The following is a 25687-nucleotide window of genomic DNA, read 5'->3' as shown; positions in this document are numbered from 1 at the left end:
GCTTAATATTCAGTAAGACTTGCATGTTCTATTTTGTTTAATTTCTGGAGACTTGGTTCAATTTCAGGGGGAAGCAAGAATCAGTTCAAGACATTTACAGAGGGATCTAGGTACTCCCCCTCTCTCACACATCTTTCTTTCTTTCTTTGCCTTGATGAGTTTCTGTGAATCTAGAAGGGTCCGGTAAAATCTTATATATAATTGTTCTTTTCATTAGCTTTTGGATTTGTATTGAACAATTTCAGGAGAAAACAAGCAAGTCTTTGCAAAAAAGTTTTGGTATGAATAACTCTCTTCTGAAATGTGTGTAACATTAATCAAGCTTTCTCATGTACAAGTCCATCGACTGTATGTTAAAATTGAACAGAAGGCTTCGATCACTTATAAATATAGAAAATGCAGTCATTAATATACTAGCTAGGATGAACAAAACTTGGTTTCAGAGAAATTGGAGTTTTGCCTGAAATTCATTTGCAGCAGCAAAAGTAATTGGGTTTTCTTTCTAGCTATGTGCACATTTCCTTGTCTTCAGTTTGAATATAATATTTGATGGATAGATGTGTATAATAGTGGAATGTTTGGTCTCTGCTTATTCTGTTTCTTACAAGCATAAGGGCTAAATTAGTGGTCTTTCACTCTTTCTTACTATTGTTATTTTTTTTTCCAGAGAATCAGGACGATATGGAACACATTACTGATGAACAATTGAAAATCATGTCACCTGAGCAACTTAATGAACAATTTAGAGTGAAGTTCAGACACGCATTGACGTCTCTTTTGGCAGAGGGAGATTTTGAGGATGACAACATTGCGAAAGCCCTCCACTGTTGTGAGCAAGCGGCTACAAAATTTGCTAAAGGTTATATTGAAAAGATCCATGTTAGTTGTTTGTGGGTGCTTTGTCGATGTATGTCTCTAGAGGAATGTGAGCAGCCGATTGGACAAGATGGCAGCTTTATGTCCTTGCTAAAAAGGGGTACTGAAGAAAGCAATATACGTGGTCAAGCGTATATGGGCAGTAGCACACTGGAATCAGTAAGACTTGCAGTCACTGTTCTTGGTACCACCCTGACTTTTGGTTTGATCAAGATGAAGTTATGCCTCACCCTGGAAAACATTGAGTGGAAGATGAGAAAAATGACCAATGCTGAGGCTTTACTTAGGTTTCTGAATGAGTCTTTTGAGTGGGAAGAAAAATCAGATGAGGGAGTGGTTTACAATCGAATGATTCGGTCTCTAGAACAGGCGCATAATGAGATAGGTTTGATTCCAAATTTAGGGCCAAGGGAACTGGGAACCATTACAGGAAGTGATGGGCTTAAAATAAATCTGGATGACATAAATCAACGGCATGAATTTATCGATAGATTTCTTGCTGATACAGTTTCCATTGCTACCAAACTTGAGCTTCTCTTAACCTTCCCCTTGCTGCCTAATTGGCAGAGTTTTTTACATGCAACAAAAGGTAATTCTTTGGACTGGCTTGAGGGGAAGATTAAAGTAATGTTAGCTCGTGTAGAAGTCATTAACTCTAAAGCAAATGCATTTATTGACAAATATGAAGGACCAAACCTTGAAGTTCTCAACTTCCAGAGGAAAATGACAGCGCCCATTGAGAACATGTGGCAAAATTTATTGGGAGCTGTATGACTCTATCTAGGTATGTGTTGACATTATATACTCTATAGCGTATTTTCCTCATATATATTGATTGTTCCCCGAATATCCCTTGGTATATATTGTGTTGAACTCAAACTAAAGTATGCTACCTGTACAATGTTTTTTGTTTGAGTGTTATGAATGGTTTCTTTGGTGGTGCCTTTGCAGGGTGTTAGGTGAGGGTAGTATGCCAGAAATATAACTGCCAGCTAGTCCTAATTACAAGTAGTGTTTAGATTGTTTTGTAGCCTGACTGAATGCATTGCGATTCACATTTTTAAGTGATCATTAGACCAGTTATCTACTATGCCTTTTCCAATCTTGAAAACATACATGCTTTCTCTATAATACATGGTCCTTATGGACTTGCTAGTTGCTAGGTTTTTCTGGGTTCTAATGTTGCTATGCTTTCTTGCAGTTACTCTGGACTTCTAGAAATATGATGCGTGGAGATGGTCAAGTCAGATGTCACGACTACCTTGAATTTTAGATGGATTGTACCTTCAAAAACTCATTCGATCAGCTTTTTTTTTTTTTTTGGGATCCCTGTTAAACATTGTTCTCTAATTTGGTGTTATCTGACCTTCAGCTGGAATGTTAATGCACGTGTTGAGGTGCTTAAGTTAATTTTTTCTTATGTTTGTTTGGTTTTTATGTTCTTTTTCCTTCTATGGGTAGTTCTTGATGCATATATGGTGCAGCTTTCTTTCTCTGGAAGAGTATGAATTCTGTTTCCTCTATATGCATGAGATATTGATGCTGCAGCTTTCTTTCTCATTGTGTTCTTAAGAAGTTAAGACTTAAGAGTATGAATTCTGTTTCTGCTATATGCATGAGAACCATTAAATGGATAGTAGTGCCAGTAGTCTAATAGAGTATGACAGATATAATTATCTCCTAGTAATGGCCAATATATATAGGGCACAAATTAATGTGCGTAATTTAGCCAGGAACATGAGGATGCAAATAATGAACAATGGTGCTTCTATTTTCGCCAAGAACTGCTCGCAACCATAAAAAAAAGCTTATGCACCTTGTCCTCAACCAATAAAATGAAAAGTTGCAGTGTTCATTGATCCATGTAAATGCTTGACAGAAGCTAGATCACGCGACCAAAAATGTTGTGGCTCTCATAAAAGAGCAGCCGGGAGGATCACATCACTATTTCAAATTGATTGTAGGATCAAATTTGGAAACTATCTGTAGGATTCTTTCATGCATATTTCACATGGGCAATGCAGCTTAGGTACTCGGTCAAAAACAGTATCTGCTGTGCCAATGGGACAGCAGAAATGTTTTATTGAGTTGCCAATAAATAAAATATGGAATGATTTGAACAACTGGTGGAAGATGTTGAGGAGTCAACAACAAGTATACAAGAGGTCAAAGTCGAATCACACTATGTCAGAGGAACCTTCCCTGGAAACAAGAGAGAGTGAGACTCTAGATGCCAGGGGAACCATCCTTGGTGACGGGAGATGCAAGTCAATTCAGTAGCCGAATACCTCACTCTGGTTCAGATCGAAGGAGTTAACTGTCAGGCTGAAGCTGTGTGGTATGCTGGTAAGCGCATGGCCTTTTTCTACAGGGCTAAGGTGATGAAAAATGGGAGCTATTACCACTGCATTTGGGGAAAGGTTTCCAGGCCTCATCGTAACAGTGGTACTGTTCGTGCAAAGTTCAAGTCCAGTTTGCCTCCCAAATACTTGGTATTGTTTAAACTCAAAATAATGTTGAGTATATGTATAATGATTTTCGTTTGAGTGGTTAACTTATGGATCAAGTTCTTTTGTGGCTTTGCAGGGTGTAAGGATGAGGGTGTTTATGTATCCCATGCCAGCAATATCTAAGCTAGGTACTTGTTCTTTACTTTGTTCGACATGTTGATATTGTTATGTATTTGCCTCCTATGCTCAATATGTATTCCCTATATGAGTTCTAAATTTAGGCAACTGAACTTATATAGAGATTGCAATTATATGCTTAATTGCTTCCAGATTCAAATTTTCTCTGTAATCTTAAGATGTCTATATTGAGTTTCAGCTAGCTTTGGTAGCTTCCGATTGATGAGAAAGTGAGAAACACTTGGGGAAGTAGGAAAATTATGTAAAATACAAACAAAAGTGAGAACTGATCGAATATGCTTCCAAATTACTTATCATAGTATGAGTACTTATGCTTTTAATAAGTGTCATTGAATTGTTTCTGATTCAGCTGTTGTACTTAAATATGTTAATATGCATGGCATGCATGATATCCGTCATTTAATCGATCTGTATCATATCACCCTTCTACTTGAGTTCCATCTTTCTTTTGGCAGCAATAAATATTACAGTTAAACTTTTTGCTTCTTGTCAGCCCATTCAAAGTTTACTACAAGTAATGTTTATATTGTTCTGTCGCCTGATTGAATTCGCTGCACATTAAATCGTTGCTAGGTCAATCATTGAAGCTCTACCAAATATCCATACTTTGCTTTGGGCTTGGATTTTATTGTTTTTCTTTTCTGGTTAATTCTTGATGAGTAATCCATCCATAAGTGAGGAAGATGAGGAATTGTAAGCTGCAGTGTTTGTTTCTCATTGTGTTCTTAATTGCTTGGGCCTTGGTGGGTGGGTAAGTTCTGTATCTGCGCGCGATATGCATGAGAACCAGTAGATGGATTGTTTTGTAGTTTTTTTTTCTTCTTTTTCTTAAAGAAAGCAGTCAGCCCCCTATTAAAGTTAATTACTTGGCTAACAGAGTATCAGTAATGGTCATCAAATTAGATTGTTAAATAATAATAGATAAAATGGCCAGGAAAACAAGACAATGAATAATGTGCTTGAAATAATAGAACTACTGCTCAACGGCAGGCATAAAAAAGTTGTAAGAGAGTATTCGTAACAGCCAATGCTTTAAGGAAGCTCACTCGATCATTTCACCAGCTTGTAGACTAGAGTTTAGGGACAGGTGTAGGCAACCACGGGATCACATATGGGTAGACGTTTCTGCTTCCCAAACACGCAGAGCGAAACCAACTTCCAAACCAGCTTTCCAAATTGATCTTAGGATCAAATTCTGAAACCATCTCTAGGGTTCTTTCGCGCATATTGCACAGAGCAATGCAATTTGGGTGCTCAGTCTCCAAAAACACCGCATCCTCATTGTATGGGTGAAAACCTAGCACCTGAAACTTCCTACCATACGGCAATTTATTTTCAGAGATCAAAGGATATTTTAAAACCAGCTGGTTGATGGAAAGACGGTCAACTATCAAGCACCATTTTTGCATCTTGCATCCATTGTCATCCACCTCTTCTTTCCACTCCCAAACACTTAGGTGACGGTTACCTACAAAATCCTGCTTACCTACAAAATCCCTCTGGCACATCCGCAGACGTCCGCCGCAAACACCTAGACACATGTATGTATATATGGTGCCGTTGATACCAAAACGGCATTGATCAATAACATCACTACTGAACATTGGATCCAAATCAACAATATTATTATTAGCACCTAACAACCAATACAACATTCCATTGTAAGCAACGACCTCCGAACCAGCACCCAAACATATAAAGCTTGGTGGGCATTGTACAACCAATTGCTTCCACTGTCGAGTCTCGGAAGAGAAGATCTCCATATGTAATTCAAGCGTTGATGATAGAAAACAAATTACCATTTGCACAACACTCCACCTATACTCGGCATTAAGGGTGATACTACTAGTTTGTTCTTCTTTGCCATCTGCAGAGTACCTAAAGTATGGTTCACAGATGAATCCCACAAGTGTTCCACAGCCGAAGGGGACTCTGAGATGGTTCGGAGGAAGAGCAACCCACTGCTTCGTATATGGATTACAGATGTAGTAAGGATTACGGATGGAGTAAATCTCCCCATCCTCCTCGTAGGTTCTGTAGCTTTTGCAGCACAAAACCAAGTCATTATATGTTCCTGCCACCAATAGTCGAACCTCTCGTTCTTTCTCTTCTTGAAAACATGGGAGGAAATCCAGAGAGAAATGGCTTTCTTTTGTTTTGACTACCGGATGCGCATGGACTTCAAGTTTGGGTCTGAGTTTATTCTTAGGGAAGGGCAAAACAACAAGAATACCTGCACCTATAAATGCATTTCCTTCATCAACGCCTTGGAGACTTAAAAAGGTCCTAACAAAATAAGGGTCTGAGAGGAGACTCAACCAACGCCTGGACACACACTTGGCTCGAAATACTGTTTTTTTGCGAGGAAGTCGAGCAAGGATTTCCGCCAATATAAAGTTGGGGAGATCATCAATTCGGGTAGTTGTGGCCAAGCCAAGCGCATTAACCACAGAGCTTAAGGGAATGCCGGTACTCATGGTTGTCTTGGTGATGACGAAATCGATCACGAACAAGGAGCTAGGGTAAGTAATTTAAGTTGAAACGATGACCATGTATTTGGGTTTAGGGATGGAATCAAATTACTAATCAGATTGCTTATGGGTGGCTGGTTGTTGTTGGTTAGAACACCACTTCCATGCATTTTGTTATTTTCCAAACATATCTATAAAGATTTCCCTATGCCTATTTCATAGCCATTTGGGATAAGGCTGAGAACTCTATCCATTTCCTTTAATATGAATATCAACCCCTTAACATGTGCTCTGCATATGTCAATTGATTTTTTATTTTTTTTTGAATTAAAAAAGTTACAGTAACTTCTCTCCTGATTTTGAGGAAGCTTCTTCTTTTTTCATGTGAGGTATTGCAATTTTTTTCAAATATGATATAGCCTATTGACTATCTTATCCACATGTAGAAATAATTTATTTATTAATATTTATATTATGTGAGGACATATATGATAGTTTAAAAATTTAACAATTCCCTCAAGAATTAGCTTAATTGTATAAGATAAAGATATGGTGGAATTTAATTGAAAGTGAAAAATCAATTCCCTTTGCATTCTCAACTTGAAAATTTTAAATTTCTCTCATAAAAAAAATTAATTCTCCGAATTCCTCATTTCAATTTTCTACAAAAGAATGTGTCATGTCAAACTTCTTTGTAGCATTGAATTTAAATTATTTATTCATTTCCAAAATAAGGTATATTTTTCTCTTTAATTTTTTTATAATTTTTTTAAATTTATTATAGATTTAAATCCTAAACCAATATAATCAAACAAAATTTGTAATTGATGGAATTCTAATTGATGAAGTTGTAGATTTCATTTTTTTTTTTTTTTTGAGAAAAGATTTCATTATTTATAAATTTCTACATAATTTAAATTTTTTTTATCCAAACGCTCCGTGTAATCCTTGTCATAGTGTGAATGTAATCACAATGGGTAATATGTCTTCCAATATACATAACTGAATTAGTTTTTTTATTTTAGCAAAACTAAAATAATAATCAAATGCAGCTTTAGAAATCATAGTGTACGTGTTTATGTTGTTTTAATTAATAACGTTAACATGTCACTTCGAGGATTGACTTAGGGCCTGATAGTGGAGATTTTGAGTAAATTCCTTATTAGGGGTTACTTTTGTATGGAGAACAATATTATGTGTAAGTGGGGGGCTCATTTTGTCTGGGTCACACCGTGACGGGTTCCTTTGTAATATTATATGCATGAGTAAATGAAGTGTTCTCATTATTTCTAAAAAAATATATATAATAATCAAATGCAGTTTTCTGTATCTTATATAAGGCATGTAAAATCAACCCAGGGCCAATGGGCATGCCCAAGCCCAACCCTATTTTTTGGCTTATGTGGTGAGCTTACCCAACCCATTTTAGATTTGATAGGGCTTAGGCTTCGCTTTAAAGCCTAGGCTAGCCCAGGTCCTTCACATTCTAGTAAAGTATGGAGTTGGCTCAGGCGGCCTGGGCGGCAACTCTCCGACTCGAGTAGTGCTAAATCGGTGGGGTTGGGCGGGATGGAGTTAGGTGTCCGCCGAGGCGGCCTAGGCGGGGGACTAGGCCCTTGGGCGCTAGGCGGCCTGTAGTCAAATCTGAAGCTACGGTAAACCATGAATATGTCACTAGACAAGTTGGTCAATAGATGCAACCAACGACGTAGATCTCGATCATGATCCCCGAGGTCTCCCTGACAAGGGAAATCGGATGAGACACTTGAAGAGGAACCGGTTGTTCCAAGTCGGGTTCTTGCCTCCTAGTTTGCCGATGTAATCTGTCGGGTTCTCTTGCAGGTGTCCATGTAATTTGTTGGGTTTGTATTGAATAGGGAACGTCAAAGCACTATTCACGGTAAGAATGAGCGAGAGTGATGAAGTGAGAGGGTTGTGATAGTGAAAATCAGGCGAGCACATGAGTTCTTGAGTAAATGGTACATAGCCATGACGGCAGAGATAACAAAGGAGAGAGAGGACTGGAATTTACAGAGAGATAGGGTGATTGAAATCATGTGTCCCTTTATTCTTGGTGGCCAACAGATCATGTGTTCGAATGGGATTGGAATCTGGGAATAAAATTCTTATCGTATATTCTCATTATTCTTATTTATTTTATTTTATTTTTGATTACAATTATTCTTATTTATTTTAACAATAAGTCTTCATATATATCTATACATATATATATATATATATGTATACTCTTATTTATATTTTTATATGTTATAAAAATATATTAAAATTAAAAAAAAAAAACTAAAACCGCCTAGGCGCAGTTTGGGCGCCAGCCTAGGCGTCTGAGAGCTAGTCTCCTGCCCACCTCCCGACTAGCGTCTAGCGATTTTTCGAACTTTGACCTTACCCAGAGAAAAACAAAAGAAATATCATTTTTATAAATTAATTATATAGTGCGATCAACGTACAAAAGTACCAATATTAATACAATAGGACGTTAAGAAATAATTGGGTATATACAGTTATCGAATTAATAGCCCTAATCAAATAAGTAATCAATCATAACGGTTATAGCGAAATAAATCCTAGAAATAAAAAGGGAGTTAGGGTTTAATGGGAGGAAATAGAATAATTGTGATCCAAAACAATCTGATTAGTCCACGTGGTCTTATTTTGATAATATGAATCGATCTTGTCTTCTCCTTTTTTGTTTAGCCAATAGCATCTGGCCTTTAAAGAGGTGTCGCTATTCTATTGGCTAGAACCACAGATACGTGGTACTCCAACACTAGATAATTATTACTCAAATCAGGGGTTAGTGTGTGCTAGTAATTAGGAGATGGTGGTTATCACCATCGCCTCCTTTATCTGCGCCTAAAGAAATGAAACCAACTGCCCACCTTCCCGCATCTCTCTCTTCCTTTCTCTCTATCTCTCTCTCACTGTCAACAGTTGCTGAGCGTGTGTCAGTGATATATAGCGTAGAGTAGTAGAGTAGTCAGCAGGCAGGTGTTTGTTTTAGTTGGTTAGTGTTTGTATACTTCGATAAGGTTTGTTAATTGCTAGTCTTTAGGTCCATTGCAATTCAAAAACCAGAAAGGTCCGCAGACACAAGAATCTAATTCTCTCAGGTATATATATCTCTCTCTCCCTCCATCCCTCTCTCTCTAGTCTATACCTCAGAGAATGTCTTAATTAATTTACGGTTAAGTTTCCTCTTTTTGCATGCTTAAAGTATACAGTACATTTCTTAATTTCAGGTTCTAGTTTAACTTCCATGGCTGCTATGAGTACTACTTTTTGCGCAGATTGGGGGTCTCTTCAGCTTCTCAGTAACAACCATAACCCTAACCCAGACTATGATCACATGTTTAGCTTCCAGACCCAACAGGATGAGCTGGCAGCAGCAAGAATCTTGGGTCTGGACTACAGCTTAGCTCTTGATGATCCAAACCCACTACTTCTCTCCCAAACATTTTTCAGTGACCAAGAATTCCTCCTTCCTCTTGACGATCATGAATACTATTATCATGATGAGTACCCAAAACGTCAAAAGACCCATCAACAATTCCATTCCAGCTTCAATGGGTTTGTACCAAGTCCAAGTATGATACCAGAGTTCGTGCAGCCTCAGCTACCTTTGCCCCCTCCTGAAATTCAGATTCAACAGCAGTCAGCAGCCCAATTGTATGCTAATTGTAGACTAAGCAATAAGGATATTAGCACTTCGGCGAAAGTGAAGGCCAACAGTAATGGAGGAGTGAGCTTGTCTCCACAGAGCATTGCGGCCCGCGAGAGGAGGAGGAGGATAACAGAGAAGACTAATGAGCTTGGGAGGCTGGTTCCCAGTGGGAGCAAGATGAATACTGCTGAAATGTTGCAAGCTGCTTATAAGTACATTAAGTTCTTGCAGGCACAAGTAGCAATGCTCAAACTCATGGATTCAATGCAGGTAACTGTTTAGTAAAATAAGTTGTTTTGTTTACCACTTAATTTATTTTTCCTTTTTATTGAAGATCAAATGATTTATACATTAATTAATTGGTTATTGCAGGAAAAGAAAGGCCAACGGTTGCATAATCAGGAAGGTCTTCATGTTCTTGCATCCCCAATTGTTCAGGAGAAGTTGTACTCAGAACAAAAGTGCTTGGTTTCAAGAGAATTTGTTGAAACCCTAGCAAACAATCAAGACATCCAATCAAAGCCATTGCTCAAGGACAACATTGCTAAGTTGCTGTGAAATATTGGCTGATAACAAGAGTCGCTGATTCTTCTAGCTAGTCAAAGAAGGGTGATTAATTTGTTTCTTAACTTAATTTGTTGTTGCTAATTAAGTTTTGATGTAGTAGGTTTTAGTTATAGGATGCCTAACCAATTTCTTGTAAATTTCTTGTTTCAAGAAATATTTCAGTGTCTTTAGGTCTTGTTGTGTCTGTCTTGCTCATTCGGTTGTACGTGTAGGGTGTGTTCGTTTTTATTATGAATTGTTATTTATTCAATGGCAAAAAAGAATGAAATCAGCTTCTTGTCAGATTTTATGAGATTTTTTTTAATTGTTTTTATGAGATTAGCATCATGTTTTACGAAAATTCTTCTACCCACCTAGGTGGGTGGTCACCTAAGGCGTTGTCAAGAGATTGAGCTTTCTGAGGCGACTATGCAATCTGAGCCATCAGATCAGCCGTTTGTATTCGAAGCCCGTCACCGTCAACCGTTAACTTGTTTAAAAAAAAAATCCACAGTCAAAGAGGTAAAAATCCGGGTAAATAAAACAAAATACTTAATCCGGATCTATGGCGGAACGAAGGTGAAATTGGAAACTGATACAAGCTATGAAGGAACAAAGACAGAGGTCCTGCAGTCCTATTTTTCATCTTCATTTTCTTTCATCTTCTCCGCCTTTGCTCGTTGAAGTTTCTGAAGCCAATCAAGACTGTGATCCTCTTCTACTGTGACCCTCTTCTAGAAGTCGAAGGTGAAACTAGATCGTGTTTGATTTAGGATATGTGGGTTTAGGAATTAAATGGTGGATCGAATGGGTAAATAGATGGATTTCTGATTGTATTTGGGAGAATGTTGAAGAAGGGATTAACTCCTCAAAGACTTTGAAATCGCAGGTTCTGGAGAAGGAAGACAAAGAATCAGCTCTGAGAAGAATTAAAGTTGATAAATAAAGGTCAATAATCATTCGTGATGGTGTTGACGCGGTGGCTTATGCGTGATGGGTTGGGGTGGCAGCTCAAGTTCGAGCCGTGTCATCATCCCCTTTTGGTTTTCAATTTTTTTTTTTTGTTCAATTTATAATAAACTGGATTTATTATCTGAAATATGATGGCAATTAAATTTTTTTTTTTCAATGTATAATAAACTGAATTTATTATCTCAAATTTGGTGGCAATTAGTGACATGAATTTACTATATAAAATTATTAACCTCATCCGCCGTCATTTCAATGTAGACAAAACGGTCGACCATTTTTACACTTATACTTTATCTAAGAGAAGCTGAACCACAAGAAACTAAAATTTCCAAAATTTTTAAATTGGTTTATATATCTTATACCCACAAGAGTGTGAGACCTGATAGTTTGAAAAAAGAAGTTGTGGATGGGTGGTTATGTGCATATTAGTTTTGAGTGTATTTAGGGTTTATGGTTGACCAAAAAAATCAAGACCCAAACGAAGATGAAAATAGTTGAAATTTTGATCATAATAATTTCTTCATGTCATGAAAACATCCAACGGTTGAATTTCATGAATTCTATGTCCTCAGCCTTGTTGGTTATGAGATGTATATTTTCCTATATAACTAATAAACAAGTTAGACTACATTAGTAGGCATATAAGGATTTTGTGCGATCCATATAATCGAAATTGAAAATTGATAAATTTGAGATTACCCATATGTTTATGGCGTCTTAGTATGTACTGTGTAAAATTATTAACCCCATCTGCCGTCATTTCAATGTGGAACAAAATGGTCGACCCTTTTTACTCTTATACTTCCATAAGATGAGCTGTATCAAAAGGACAGTAGAATTTCTGAATTTTTAAATTGGTTTATATAGCTCATACTAGGGCTGTCACTCGGTCGGTTCGACTCGGTTATAGGTATTACAAACTTCAAAACCAAAGCTTTCGGTTTCAAAATTGAGCTACCAATTACCAACCAAAATTTTCTATTTTTAATCATATCTACCAAATTCAGTATTTCGGTTTTTGGTATTACCAACTTTAGAACAACTAATTCTTTGTAATATAAATGAGAATGAATAAAATTAGGTTTTTCAATTTTATAACCGTAAACTTCGTATTCATCTACTAGTCATAGCTTTCTTTTGTATATATGACATCAAACTTTATCTATTTTCAATAAAACTAGGTTATTTAACCATCTTGGACTAGGTTACTCAAAATACATGTATGATAACATGACCGGGTTCCAACATACACAGATGAACTTAGATATAGTATTATGCTATAAATCCAATATTAGTTTGACAACAGTGGATAAAATTTCATGAATAAAGAGATAACTAGGTTCATATCAGACTAAACTACAATTACAATAACTTAGGAACATATATCAGAGCCTACAATTATAATGATAAGTAATTACACAAAATAATAGGATAATTTTTTACCTCCACTTGTCTTCTCCAATTCCATTCTTCCTAAATAAAAATTTCATGAGATGTGCATTCTCAGGTGTGATGAGACCGCTTATTGCAAAAATTGGGGCTTTGGGTTTACTCCTTTGTTGCTTCCGAGAACGAAGAGTCTTTTGTGGCTGCTGTTTAACCCTCGTAACGAGGTCAGGTTTGTGCTGTGTTCACCAACAAATAGAGTTTGCAAGTTAGAGCGGCGTTGATATGATGGCGGTGACAATATAATTTTCTAATAGTATCACATAATTTTAGTTGAAAAATAACTTAAAAAGAATATAGCATTCTGTACATTAATCAGTTTATCAAGGGGGTGGGAGTGTTCACGAAGCTACTTCATCATGTATGAGTTCCTCATGGGGTCCCTCATCAGTAGGGGTGTAAATGAGCCGAGCCGGAGCGAATACCAAAGTGATCATGTTCGGCTCATTTGTTTTTTATCGAGTTCGAGCCGGGTTAAAGCTTGAATTTTTTTTTTCCATGCTCAAGCTCGGCTCGGCTTGAATATTTTTCTTAAGCCCGAGCTAAGCTCGGCTCGGCTCAATTTATTGGACGAGCTCGAGCTTGAATAGTCTCGTCTTGGCTCTTTTGACTTTAAATTTAAAAATAAAAAATAAAAAAGGAAGAAAGAAAATTTAAAATAATAATCCAAATTTGATGTCTAACCATCACACAAATCCCTTTTGACTTTATTGTAATAGATTTTACTTAAATGCTCAGATTCTCTTCCAATTGAAAAGGAAGATAATAAAAAGAATTAAAGATTTGAGATTAAAAAAATTATATTTTTATTTATATTATAAATTTTCATGAGTTGAGCTTTAATACATGTTGAGTTTTAACAAACTCGAGCTGCTCACGAGCTAGACGAGCCGAATATATTATTGTTCAAGCTCGGCTCGTTATTTTGTCGAGCTTATTATTGAGCTCAAGCTCGGCTCATTTATCTTACGAACACGAGCCGAACGAGCTAAAATCGAGCCGAATACCAGTCGAACACGAGCTGTATCGAACCTATTTACAGCCCTACTCATCAGCATAGCCATCCAGCACTGGTGAGTTGGTCAATTTTTTTAGTGGGTCTTGACTGCTTCTCCCATGTTTACCAAACAAATCCTCATCCATTTGCTCCACAAAGGTTGTACCAACAGTTCGACTCAACAGGTTATGAGTCTTATTGGCCTTTAAACTCACAATTTCGACAACCTCAGAAACAATTTCCTCAATACAATCACCCTTCAATATTTCAAGCATCGCATGTTCTAAGTTAAATACATGTAATCTTAAATCCTCCAACTTGGGTTCCATGCAATCAACTGTGTATGTCAACCTCCCAATTTCTGTTTCTAAACATGCGACATCCAAATTAGCCGAATCCACCAAATGTACCCCTTTTGGTCCTGAGTTGGACTCTTCAAAATTCTTCTGATTATGCTCCTCCATCATGAAGCCCATCACCTGTTCAGTATTTCCGGTGATACATTCCGGTAAAACTCTAATTCACTATTCAATATTTATGATACGCAGGAACAAATATAAACAAAAACAATTGACTATACAAAAATCACAGATGAATAACCTGCTAATGTTGTTCTGGTCCTGAAAGAGCAGCCCCAAAGATCAAATTGCCCAAAACCCAGTAACCCAAATAATGAAATCCTTCACAATTTCGGTGACTCGAACTCACTCGGATTTAATTTACGCCAACTTGCGATTGTTGCCGACGACTATACCATTGACATAGGATCACACCAGACCGACAGAGGGGAATCGGCGGGGCAGTTTTAAAAAGAGGGGAAGGGGGAGGTCCTGATTCCGGGACGGCGTCGACTTCAAGAAACAGGGGAATCGGCGGAAGGCACCAAAGTAGCCGGAAAGGGGAGGTCCTGATTCGGGAACGGCGTCGACTTCAAGAAAGAGGAGAATCGGCAGAAGGCACTGATGCTGAGGTTTAATCAGCTTGATTCGATCTCTCCTTCCCAATTTCTGCGTCTCCTCTTCTCATTTGGGTTCTAACCGTTCTATGCGGCTGAAAATTCTCTTATCTCTTTTTGTTTTACGTTATCTCATATATCACGTGCAAGGGTGAGTGTAGTAAAACTTGTTTTACTGCGATCTAGACGTTTTTTTGGCTTAGGATCCTAACAGCGCGTATATTACACGCACCGTTGGAGACCCTAGGTGAGCACCCACCTGGGTGGGTAGAGGAAGCTCCGCATGTTTTAATGGTAAATAATAGCTTTGGTGGTTAAGATTGTTTATCCCTACATGTACTCGAGATTTTGAGTCCAAATTGGTCTCCTGCAATATAGTTAGAGAGCTGCTCTATAGACCCGACAGATTATTACTTCTAATATCTAACACACACCCCAGTGTTTTCTTTCCAAATTTCCTTTAACTAAATCAACATCAACCCCAACAAAAAAGTTTGTTTAAGAGGAAATTGGTAACTATGAAATAGTCTACTAATTAGGAGAGATCTGTTTTTTTTTTTTTTTATAGTCAACAGATTTATCCCAATGAATATACACACACACACACACTAATATGAGAAGATGAATTCAGTAACAAGATTTTTAAGAGGAAATTTGATTTCCATGCCATTTGGGTTAATTTCAACTCTCACATTGACCCAGGAAACATTATATCAATCTGGCTTCATTTAGTGTTTATAGTGTCAAATTCATATTGACCGCTGTTATGAATAACTATTAAGACACGTTATTATTTTGAATGAGTATGAGAATGGGAAAATTCTACAATGTGTTAACGTATGACATGCATACAATTGCCTTAAAAGTGGTAAAATGAGTCCTCAAAATAGTAATATTAGTCCTCAAAGTGGTAACATGAGTCTTTAAAGTGGTAAATTTTCTTAGTTACCACATGAGTCCTCAAAATAGTAATATTAGTCCTCAAACCTTAAAGTGGTAAATTTTCTTAGTTTACCATATGAGTCCTCAAAATAGTAATATTAGTCCTCTAAGTGGTAACATGAGTCCCTAAAGTGGTAAAAATAGTTTATGTATGAGAAATATTAACATATCATAACTTTACCCATGAGAATGAAGTAATTAATTCTAAGAAAGTAATTTTAATAGACATCTCATTGTAATTTATTAAAAATGGCTCATCTCCAACATCTGTATAGCACATAGAGGGGTGTGTGTGTGTGTGTGTACTCCCAAAAGTTAGCTTCAAGCCATATTGGAACTGCATAGCTAACACATTTTATATCTTGCTCTAATGGTAACTATAACTCTTTGGGAAAATTTTACAATGTGTTAATGTATGACATGCATACAATTGCCTTAAAAGTTGTAAAATGAGTCATCAAAATAGTAATATTAGTCCTCAAAGTGGTAACATGAGTCCTTAAAGTGGTAAATTTTCTTAGTTACCACATGAGTCATCAAAATAGTAATATTAGTCCTCAAAGTGGTAACATGAGTCCTTAAAGTGGTAAATTTTCTTAGTTTACCGTATGAGTCCTCAAAATAGTAATATTAGTCCTCAAACTTAAAGTAGTAAAAATAGTTGATGTATGAGAAATGTTAACATACCATAACTTTACCCAACTCTTTGTAAGTGACTGATAAATTTATAGCCCACGTACTAGAACTCTTAAAGGTCTTATTAAAATCTCAAATTTGAATCACATAGAGAAAAATATAACACAAGGAATAAGATGTTTCCTGACAAAACAGGTAATAAGTCCAAGGTATCACACAAATAAACAACTGATTTGATATATATTATTAATGATTAAGTTCAAATGTATGATACAGCATAAAAGAAAACTACAAATCAAGAAAACTAACTTGAAACTCAGATAGAGGCTTGCCGTGTTCTTAATTTCACCCCTACCCGTACTGAAGTGCTTCTAATCTTGCAGGCGTCTGATCACCAAGATACGCCCATCCTAGACCAAGTCCTCGTAGCACCAGGCCAATAGAGAGGGCTCCAACGAATGTATTGAGTGTAATTCTCTATGAGAAACAAGAAAAAGGAGCTCGGCCGACGGCCGGTATAAAACGTCTAATGATGTTATGTAATGGAAAGTTGGAAACCAACCATTTGTTCTATATAAAGACTCCTGAAACCTTTTGAAATTCAAATTAAAGAGATATTTCAGCAGACTTATCCTTTGGCTTTGAATTCTCTTTAAATTTCGAAATTCAAAAAAGACAATATTACCTGTTTTAGGAGCATGGCATGCAGCAGCCGACAACCCACTATGACATGAAGGATCGATGTTACTGGTACAGTGGTACGTTACGATTGATCAAGTTCTCTTGGTTTGAGAAGCGTTCCAGATATATACACCAGTGTTGGGTTCTTTCAATGATTTTGTTTCAATCATTCATAAGTATTTAGTATCGCTAATTAGTATAGCATTGCTAGTGAGGATTAGGTAAATCGATCTGCATCCCAAGGCTAGCATGTAATTAAGCATGCTAATCTAAACCTCAGGATGCAGATTACCCGATCCTTACCCAATAATATCAGTACTAATCAAAGCGTAACCTCTTCCCTAAACACTTCATCAGTAGTAAATAAAACCCAAAAGATCTCCTACAGATACAATAGAAGAAAGCAAACTAATTAAGCATGAATGAATATCTATAATAATTAAGTCTAGCTTGCATTGCCAATGAGGATGAGGTAATCTGCATCCCAAGGGCTAGACGCAACAGATATATGACAGCTGCCCTACACCTCAGGATGTAGATCACCTAATCCTTAAGCAATATGAATACTACGAAAAGCACTAACTAAGATCGATCAAGTGAAATATATTAAGAAACGCTTACATATATATATATATATATATATATATATATATATGATCAATAATTAGATGATTTGTAGCTAGCTAGGTCTGAGGAAAATATGCAGGGTGATAGCTAGTTAGTATATATAATGTTCTTTTAAAGTTAAATACTAAAGTGCAATATATATACATTGGTACCATGAATATAATCAAAGCAAAAGAGAGGGAGGGGATATGTCTTGTGCATGTTGGCATCGCCAATGAGGTTTATAATTGTTGTAGAGAATTGGAAAAATATGTATTGTATTCATCTCACCATGAGGTTTATATAGGGTTACATCATGTATACAAAAGGCAATACATAATAGCTATACTAATCAATCGCACATTACAAGTATGTCAATCGCATACATTACGAGTCTGTCAATCGCATACATTAAGCAATACCTATTGCATGAATAATCATTATCATTCACAACACTCCACTTTGGATATTCCATGTCAATAGTGTTGCCTCTGCTATGCGCTTCTAAGTTGCCTCGTCAAAAACCTTGCCAAGTAATAAAAACCGTGTGGGAAAAAACAACCTTGGTCGAAGGAGAAAAAGAGCACAACGCGCTTGAATGTGGAGTAGTCGACATCTTTCAACATTTCCCCTTGTACCGCTCAAACTCGGTGATGACGCTTTGATCGTTGTCTCACTAAAAACCTTGCCAGGTAACAAAAACTCTGTGGGACAAAAATAACCCTGGTCGAAGGGCAAAAAGAGCACAACATGTCCTTCACTCTTCGAGATCGAACATGTAGACATCATACCTCTCCCTGATGTCAAGGTCTCCCCCTGATTTCTACAATTATAGGAGTTCGTATAATTTTCTTAATCCGATGCTCTTCACATGTTTCTCGAAGGTGGATTTAGGTAACGACTTGGTAAACAAGTCCGCTACATTATCCTCTGAACGGATTTGATTCACTTCAATATTTAGAAGTATTTGTCGTTGCTGATTGTAAAAGAACTTAGGCGATATATGCTTGGTGTTGTCGCCCTTGATGAAACCTAACTTCAGTTGCTCAATACAAGCTGCATTATCTTCATAAATGCATGTATGTTCATCTGTGGTAGACTTCAAACCACAAGTTCCTCGAATGTGTCTAACTACATACCTTAGCCATATGCATTCTCACACGGCTTCATGTAGAGCGATAATCTCTGCATGATTTGAGGAAGTAGCAACAAGGGTCTGCTTTGTAGACCTCCAAGATATCGCAATGCTTCCCATGATAAAGACATAACCCATTTGGGAGCGACCTTTGTGAGGGTCAGAGAGATACCCTACATCAACAAAACCCATCAAGACATCGTTGTCATTTTGATGGAAGGGAGGAGGAGCACGGAAGGTGGCGTTTTGCCTTGTGGAGTCTGATCTCACACTTCCGTTATTTCTTTTCTCTCTGTAGGGATATAACAAGCTCATATCAATCGTACCTCTCAAGTATCGAAAGATTGTCTTTATACCAATCCAATGGCGGAGTGTTGGCACAGAACTGTGTCGAGCTAACTAGTTCACTGCAAATGAGATGTCCGGTCTTGTGCATTGAGCTAAGTACAATAATGCGCCTATTGCACTTAGATAGGGCACTTCAGCCTCTAATAAGTCTTCGTCCTCATCCCTTGGACGAAACGGATCTTTTTCAAGCTCAAGACTACGACCGATCATGGGAGTACTCACAGGCTTTGCTTTATCTTCATTAAAGCGCCTTAATAATTTTTGAGTATATGTTGACTGATGGATCATAATCCCATCACTACGGTGCTCGAGTTCTAGTCCGAGGCAAAACCGTGTTTTTCCAAGATTTTTCATCTCAAATTCGGATTTCAAGTACTTAGCAGTTTCCTTTAAGTCATCTAGAGTTCCAATTAGGTTCATGTTATCGACATAAACTGCTACAATTACAAATCCGGAACTTGTCCTCTTTATAAACACGCATGGGCATATTTCATTGTTGACATATCCCTTCCCAATCAAGTAGTCACTTAGACGGTTATACCACATCCATCCGGATTGTTTCAATCCATATTGTGAGCATCTCAATCTTATTGAAAACGCGCTCCGTAGTTTAGAGCCACTTGACTTGGGTAATTGAAGTCCATCTGGAACCTTCATATATATCTCTGAATCTAGATCCCCATAGAGATATGTTATAACCACATCCATAAGCTGCATGTCAAGTTTTTCGAAAACTACCAAACTGACAAGATAACGGAACGTTATAACTTCCATTACGGAAGAATATGTCTCCTCGTAGTCGATTCCAGGGCGTTGTGAGAAACCTTGCGCCACAAGGCGGGCTTTGTATCTAACAACCTCATTTTTCTCATTACGCTTTCTAACAAAGACCCATTTATGGCCAACAGGCTTTATACTTGGGGGTGTCAGCGTTATAAGCCCAAATACTTGTCTCTTTATTAGTGAATCCAATTCAACCTGGATCGTATCTTTCCATTTAGGCCAGTCTGCTCTTTATTGACATTCTTCAACGGAGCGAGGTTCGATATCATCGTGTTCTATAATTCCTTGAGCAATAGAATATGCAAACACATCATCAAGGATAATAGAATCTCGATTCAACGTCTGATGTACACTAGTGTAATTCATGGAGATCTCCATATTCCCTGGAATTGGTTCTAACATTGGAGCGTCCCCCAATGATGTCTCTTGGACATAACCATAATCCGGAATATCTTCATGAGACAGGTTATTTATGTCGATGATTAATGGATCTTTCTGTGCTAAACTCGCTTTCTTTCTCGGGCGAGAATCCATCGAACCTTTGGGCCTCTCAAGTTTCCTTGCTGGGAGCCTGGCCCGAGCCACATTTCCATCACTATTAGTGGTGGCGGCGCCATGCCCAATACCCCTAGGGGTGGCGCCATGTCCATGATTTTTAGGGACATCAATCCTTGCAGGCACATTTGCAGCAGGTATATGTGATCTTGTTACTTTAGCGATATCAGAAAAAGCATCAGGCATAGAGTCTGTTACGTTCTGAAGATCGAGAATTCTCCGTCCTTCAATTTCGGAATGTGCGGTTCGGGGATTATGATGAGACAAAGTGGGGACAGACCACAACAATTCCAGTCATTCCTGTTGAACGTTATTGTTCCTATCTCCCCCTAACGATGGGAAGACTGTCTCATCAAAGTGACAATCCGCAAATCTAGCGGTAAATAGATCGCTTGTCAAGGGTTCTAAGTAGCGGATAATGGTTGGAGAGTCATATCCAACATAAATGCCTAATCGTCTTTGAGGACCCATTTTGGTGCGCTGTGGCGGCGCAATTGGCACATAAACTATACACCCAAATATGCGTAAGTGTGAGACATCAGCTCATATCCAGTAACCATCTGGGACGCAGAAAAGGGTTGAGTGGCAGTAGGCCTCAGACGAATGAGCACAGCTACATGCAATATTGCATAGCCCCAAGCAGAAACAGGGAGATTGGTGCGCATAACCAATGCTCTAGCGACCATTTGAAGTCTTTTAATGGCAGCATCTGCGAGACCATTTTGGGTGTGAACATGAGGAACAGGGTGTTCAACCTCAATCCCAATGGACATGCAATAGTCATCAAATGTTTTTTATGTAAACTCTCCAGCATTGTCAAGACGAATTGACTTAATGGGTTGATCAGGGTGGTGAGCCCTTAATTTAATGATTTGTGCTAGGAGTTTAGCAAATGCAGCATTTCTTGTGGACAATAGCATGACATGTGACCATCGTGTCGATGCATCAACCAACACCATAAAATATCTAAATGGTCCGCAAGTTGGTTGAATAGGTCCACAAATATCACCTTAGATTCTTTGTTAGAATGGAATATTTTCCTTAGTGTCCTTTGCATAGGATGATCTTGATCCTAATTTTGCTAAAGAGCAGGCTTTGCAAAACGAAAGATGGGCTTTAGAAGCAACCAGGGAAGTATTTGGTTGAGCCACGAAGTCGCAATTGACTTTAGAAGTAGAAAAAGGAACCAAGGAGGTATTGGTGGTGTCAATACCACTTTTGGGCCGCAGGGGGTAGGCGGCGCCAGCCCTACCTTGGATCGAATTTTGGTTCTGACTTCTTTTCGTTTTGAAAAATGGATGTCCGTGTGAAGTCTTTAATATACGGATCATCATATCACGACCTGTGTGTCCCAAACGGTCATGCGAAAGCCTATATGTGTCAGAATCCCATAAGTCATCTCTCATGACATGGTTGGATTCAATAATTCGAATAGTGGTTGCATACAACCCACTAGAGCGACACATAAGTTTCTCTAATATTCGTTTATGTCCGTAGTCCTTCGAAGTGATGCAAAGGAACTCTTGTCCATTCTCACAATGTGTTTCCACATGAAAACCATTGGCTCTTATATCTTTAAAACTCAATAGGGTTCTTCCAGCCCTAGGAGCATATAGAGCTTCGGTGACATTAATACTTGTGCCATTTGGCAACATAAATTGAGCTGGTCCTCGACCATGAATCAATTGTGATGGTCCAGCCATCGTAGTCACAGAAGATCGACTAGGCGTCATCCATATAAATAGTTGCCTATGTCACAATATAATATGTGTGTTGCCACTATCAACAAGGCATTCCAACTCTCCAGGAAACATACTGAAAAATAATAAAGTTCAGAATTAAAACATGTCCATGACATCGAATAATAATACGATACTTTATTAATAAAGGTAACCAATGATTACATCAAAGGTCCCAAAAAGTCTAATCCAAAATAAAATCAAACTAAGACACATTATAGTCACTCTATCCGTTTGGTAACTCCAATCAAATATGACCAAGAAAGTAGAGAGAGATGTTGGTGGAGCGAGGCTCTCTTAAGTACCATTAATTTCAATGACTTTCCTAGACATCATATTTCATTGGGTGCACCACATAAGACCAACTTTTCGATAACATTTCGTCATCTCAACCGTTCAGTTTTTAGGTCATAATGTGTTAGATCATTTCTGCAAAATTTCAGCCAAATCGGTGATTGTTAAGGTGTCAAACTAGATTAAATCAATAGACGAACTAAATCTGTCAAACTTGAACCACTCATACTTATAATCTTAAATCGCCATTTTGAATTCCTTAACTATAATCAATTTGGCTGGAAATTTGCAGAAATGATCCACACATTAGGACTTAAAAACTGAACGGTTGAGAGGCGAAAATATGATCGAAAAGTTAGTCTAATGCCCTATCCCTATAAAAGATCAAAAAAATGATCCCTCACTAGAAGGGCCATGTATGTGTGTGTATATATATAGGATTTTTCTCAGGTGCGGACATCCGTACCGAAATTTTGGTACGGATTTCCGGTTTTCACCCACTTTCCGATCACATATTTTGATCTTAACCATTCAGTTTTTAGGTCCTAATGTATAGATCATCTCCACAAAATTTCAGCCAATTTGGTGATCGTTAAGACATCCAAAACTGCAATTTACACGAACGAACCGAATCTGTCAAACCGGAACTGTTCGTGTACATTGTTGTAATTTTCAGTTTTGGATGATTTAAGGATCACCAAATTGGCTGAAAGTTTGCAGAGGTGATCCATATATTAGTACCTAGAAACTGAATGGTTGAGATGTGGATATGCGACCGAAAAGTGATCATAAACCCTAACCTCGCTCTGAAATTTCAAAGCGAGGCCTCACTCTGGATAGGATCTATATATATATATATATATATATAAGGGCTCCCTCACTAAGTGCCTAAATCCATAGTTCCATACATATGACTGATCAGAATAGGTTCCTAGTTTAAGTTACTTGCAGGGTCCTTGACTCCTTGTGGCCGGAAAAAAGTTCTTTCATGGCATCTATTCCAACGTAGAAAGAGTTTCTAGGCAATCAAATAAAACTACATGATCGATCGAGCTAGCTAGCTCGGGACCATAATGAGATTTCCAATCAAGCAATTTGCACCGAGAGGCGTATATGACAATGTATAAAACAAGGTACGTACTTATATGACAATGTATCAACTATCAAACAATATATGGAAAATTGTTAATGGGGTTATGCTTTGATTGGTTCTATATGGCATCTTCTATGTAACCTGCATGTATAACTTGTAACAATATTCATTACATCAGAATGGATAAGTTGATCGGCCAGTGTTATTACATTGAAATATCAGATCATAGCTGAATTTCAATACATCTGGATCTAGAGAACACCTCCCTTTATAGCTCTATCACTTATTTTCTTTTATGAATAATATTTTCAAACAAAAAATATCAGCATGTAACCATAAAATCTTTCACGCATTATGCAAAAATTCTTTGAAGTACAAATAAACACAGTCGGCCAATGAATATATATTGGTAATCAAATGCAAACTCATTTCTTATTTAACTGATCTTAGGTAAATAAACATCCTTAAAAGATAACTTCAATTCCAAAGCTGCAAGACACAAGGAGAAAGCTTGCAAAACCGAGGTCCAACATATATCCTCCACACACCAAAATTAAGGGAAAAATTCACCAACGATGTCTGAACACTTAAGGGACTTTCAGAATGATACTTGAACTGACAAAGTTATCAATGTGATACCTGGACTCATTTTTTCATATTAACGTCATACTTACGACCAATTTCCGTCACGGAACCGTTAAATTTTGTACGTGCCATGCACGTGAGTCACTTAATGAAGACAAAAAGACCGATTTACCCTCGAGAAAAATTCACCAACGGTGTCTGGACACTTATGGGACATTCAGAATGATACCTGAACTTGCAAAGTTATCAATGTGATACCTTGACTCATTTTTCATATCAACGTCGTACCTACGACCAATTTCCATCACGGAGCAGTTAAATTTTACACGTGTGATGCACGTGAGTCACTTAATAAAGACAAAAAGACCGATTTACCCTCAAAAGTTTTTTTTTTCCTTTTCTTTTCTTTTCTTTCTTTCTTTCTTTATTCTTCTTCTTCATCTTCTTTTTCGGTTTCTTTATTCTCTCCTTCTCTCCTTGCCAATATGCAGGAAGAAAAATGGGGGAGAGTTGTTAGCATTAAAGCCACCCTCAAGTGCAAGAGGTACAAGGTATAGAATAGGGGATTAAGTAAGGATGTCGAACCCACGAGGATTGGAAAATCCTTTCCTAGCTAGGGAAAACCTAAGGAAAAACTAGAAGAATATGCAAATATACAATCACAAACAAAGGCTCACAAGTGAACCAAATTTCATGGTGAGTATGTGCAAGATGGTGTGTAGAGATTTGATTTTGATTTTGAGATTGGTTTCTATTTAAATTGAAACAATGAAAGCAAGTAATATAAACTAAGTTAAACAAAACAAGTTGTTATCAAATGGATGGGAGTTAGGGCATCGGGTTTCACCTTTTGCCTCCCTTGCAAGCATTAAAGCAATTGAATATGAATGATGCAAAGCTAATTGTCCAACTACCCTCTTAGCATCCGGATAGGACTACTAAGGCTTAAACCCCTTTCATTTTATTAACTCTAACCGGATAAGTCTAGAGCTAACTACCTAGAGACAAATTCAATTACCGGATAGGTCTCAATCATTTGCCCCTAAATGCATAAAGCTTAGAGTTTAGGTAACCAAGCAAGCAAACCAATCCTATCTCTAGGTGATTTTAGCTCACTACCCTCACATGCACACATGGTGTGCTTTCATGCTCCCTTTTTGCCTAGAGGTAATCAATCTCTAGGAAAAACTTCATGTCATGGCAAACACATAACTCAAATTGATTAGGTCTAAGTAATGCATTCAACTATTGACTTAGCATGTGAGAATGACAACATGAATTTGCATCAATTTATAAACAAAAGCATCAATCCAAGCAAGTTTGGCTAGGGCTTTCAACCCTAGCCCCAACTAGTTCACTACTCACACATAGCTAGATATACAAGCTTCAACATTCTATTAAACATCAAATACATAAAGAGATAGAGAGTAAAGGGTGACTATTGATGATGCCGGAAGAGGTGGTGGAGATGGGTCTCCAAGAACATGATGTGGTGGTAGTCACCTCCTTCTCCTTGCTCCAAGCTCTTGATATTGGTAAGAATAGTGAAATTTGGGATCTCTAAGATGAGTTGTGATGTTGAATGGTGGAGGAAATGAAGGTTGTAGTGGTGGAAATGGAGGTTTTAGAGGTGGAGATGGTGGTTTTAGTGGTGGAAATAGTGGTGTCTTCTCTAGAGAGAAAAATGGATCTTGGAT

The 25687-nt window shown here is 37.6% G+C and overlaps 2 protein-coding genes across 2 annotated transcripts; one reads left to right on the top strand and one right to left on the bottom strand.

Moving 5' to 3' along the window:
• Positions 1–4594: 4594 nt before the first annotated feature.
• Positions 4595–6001, bottom strand: LOC112203183. Its single transcript, XM_024344183.1, has one exon. It carries the CDS (start codon positions 5999–6001, stop codon positions 4595–4597), a length of 1407 nt encoding a protein of 468 aa, XP_024199951.1.
• Positions 6002–9006: 3005 nt separating this feature from the next.
• On the top strand, positions 9007–10360 carry LOC112203182 (transcription factor bHLH52). Its single transcript, XM_024344182.2, has 3 exons — positions 9007–9126; positions 9256–9947; positions 10050–10360. The coding sequence occupies exons 2-3, from the start codon at positions 9273–9275 to the stop codon at positions 10233–10235; spliced, it is 861 nt and encodes a 286-aa protein (XP_024199950.1). The 5' UTR covers positions 9007–9126; positions 9256–9272; the 3' UTR covers positions 10236–10360.
• Positions 10361–25687: the final 15327 nt, after the last annotated feature.

This window comes from Rosa chinensis, chromosome 5, assembly GCF_002994745.2.
Source record: "Rosa chinensis cultivar Old Blush chromosome 5, RchiOBHm-V2, whole genome shotgun sequence".
NCBI lineage: Eukaryota > Viridiplantae > Streptophyta > Magnoliopsida > Rosales > Rosaceae > Rosa > Rosa chinensis.
The sequence above is the reverse complement of the archived record's forward strand: the minus strand, read 5'-3'. Positions and strand labels throughout refer to the sequence as shown.

Excerpts from the sequence above, each read along its gene's own strand:
- LOC112203182 (XM_024344182.2), top strand. The coding sequence starts at position 9,273 with ATGGCTGCTATGAGTACTACTTTTTGCGCAGATTGGGGGTCTCTTCAG. Across the intron at positions 9,948-10,049 it reads AACTCATGGATTCAATGCAG|GAAAAGAAAGGCCAACGGTT; the intron begins GTAACTGTTTAG and ends TGGTTATTGCAG.
- LOC112203183 (XM_024344183.1), bottom strand. The coding sequence starts at position 6,001 with ATGAGTACCGGCATTCCCTTAAGCTCTGTGGTTAATGCGCTTGGCTTG.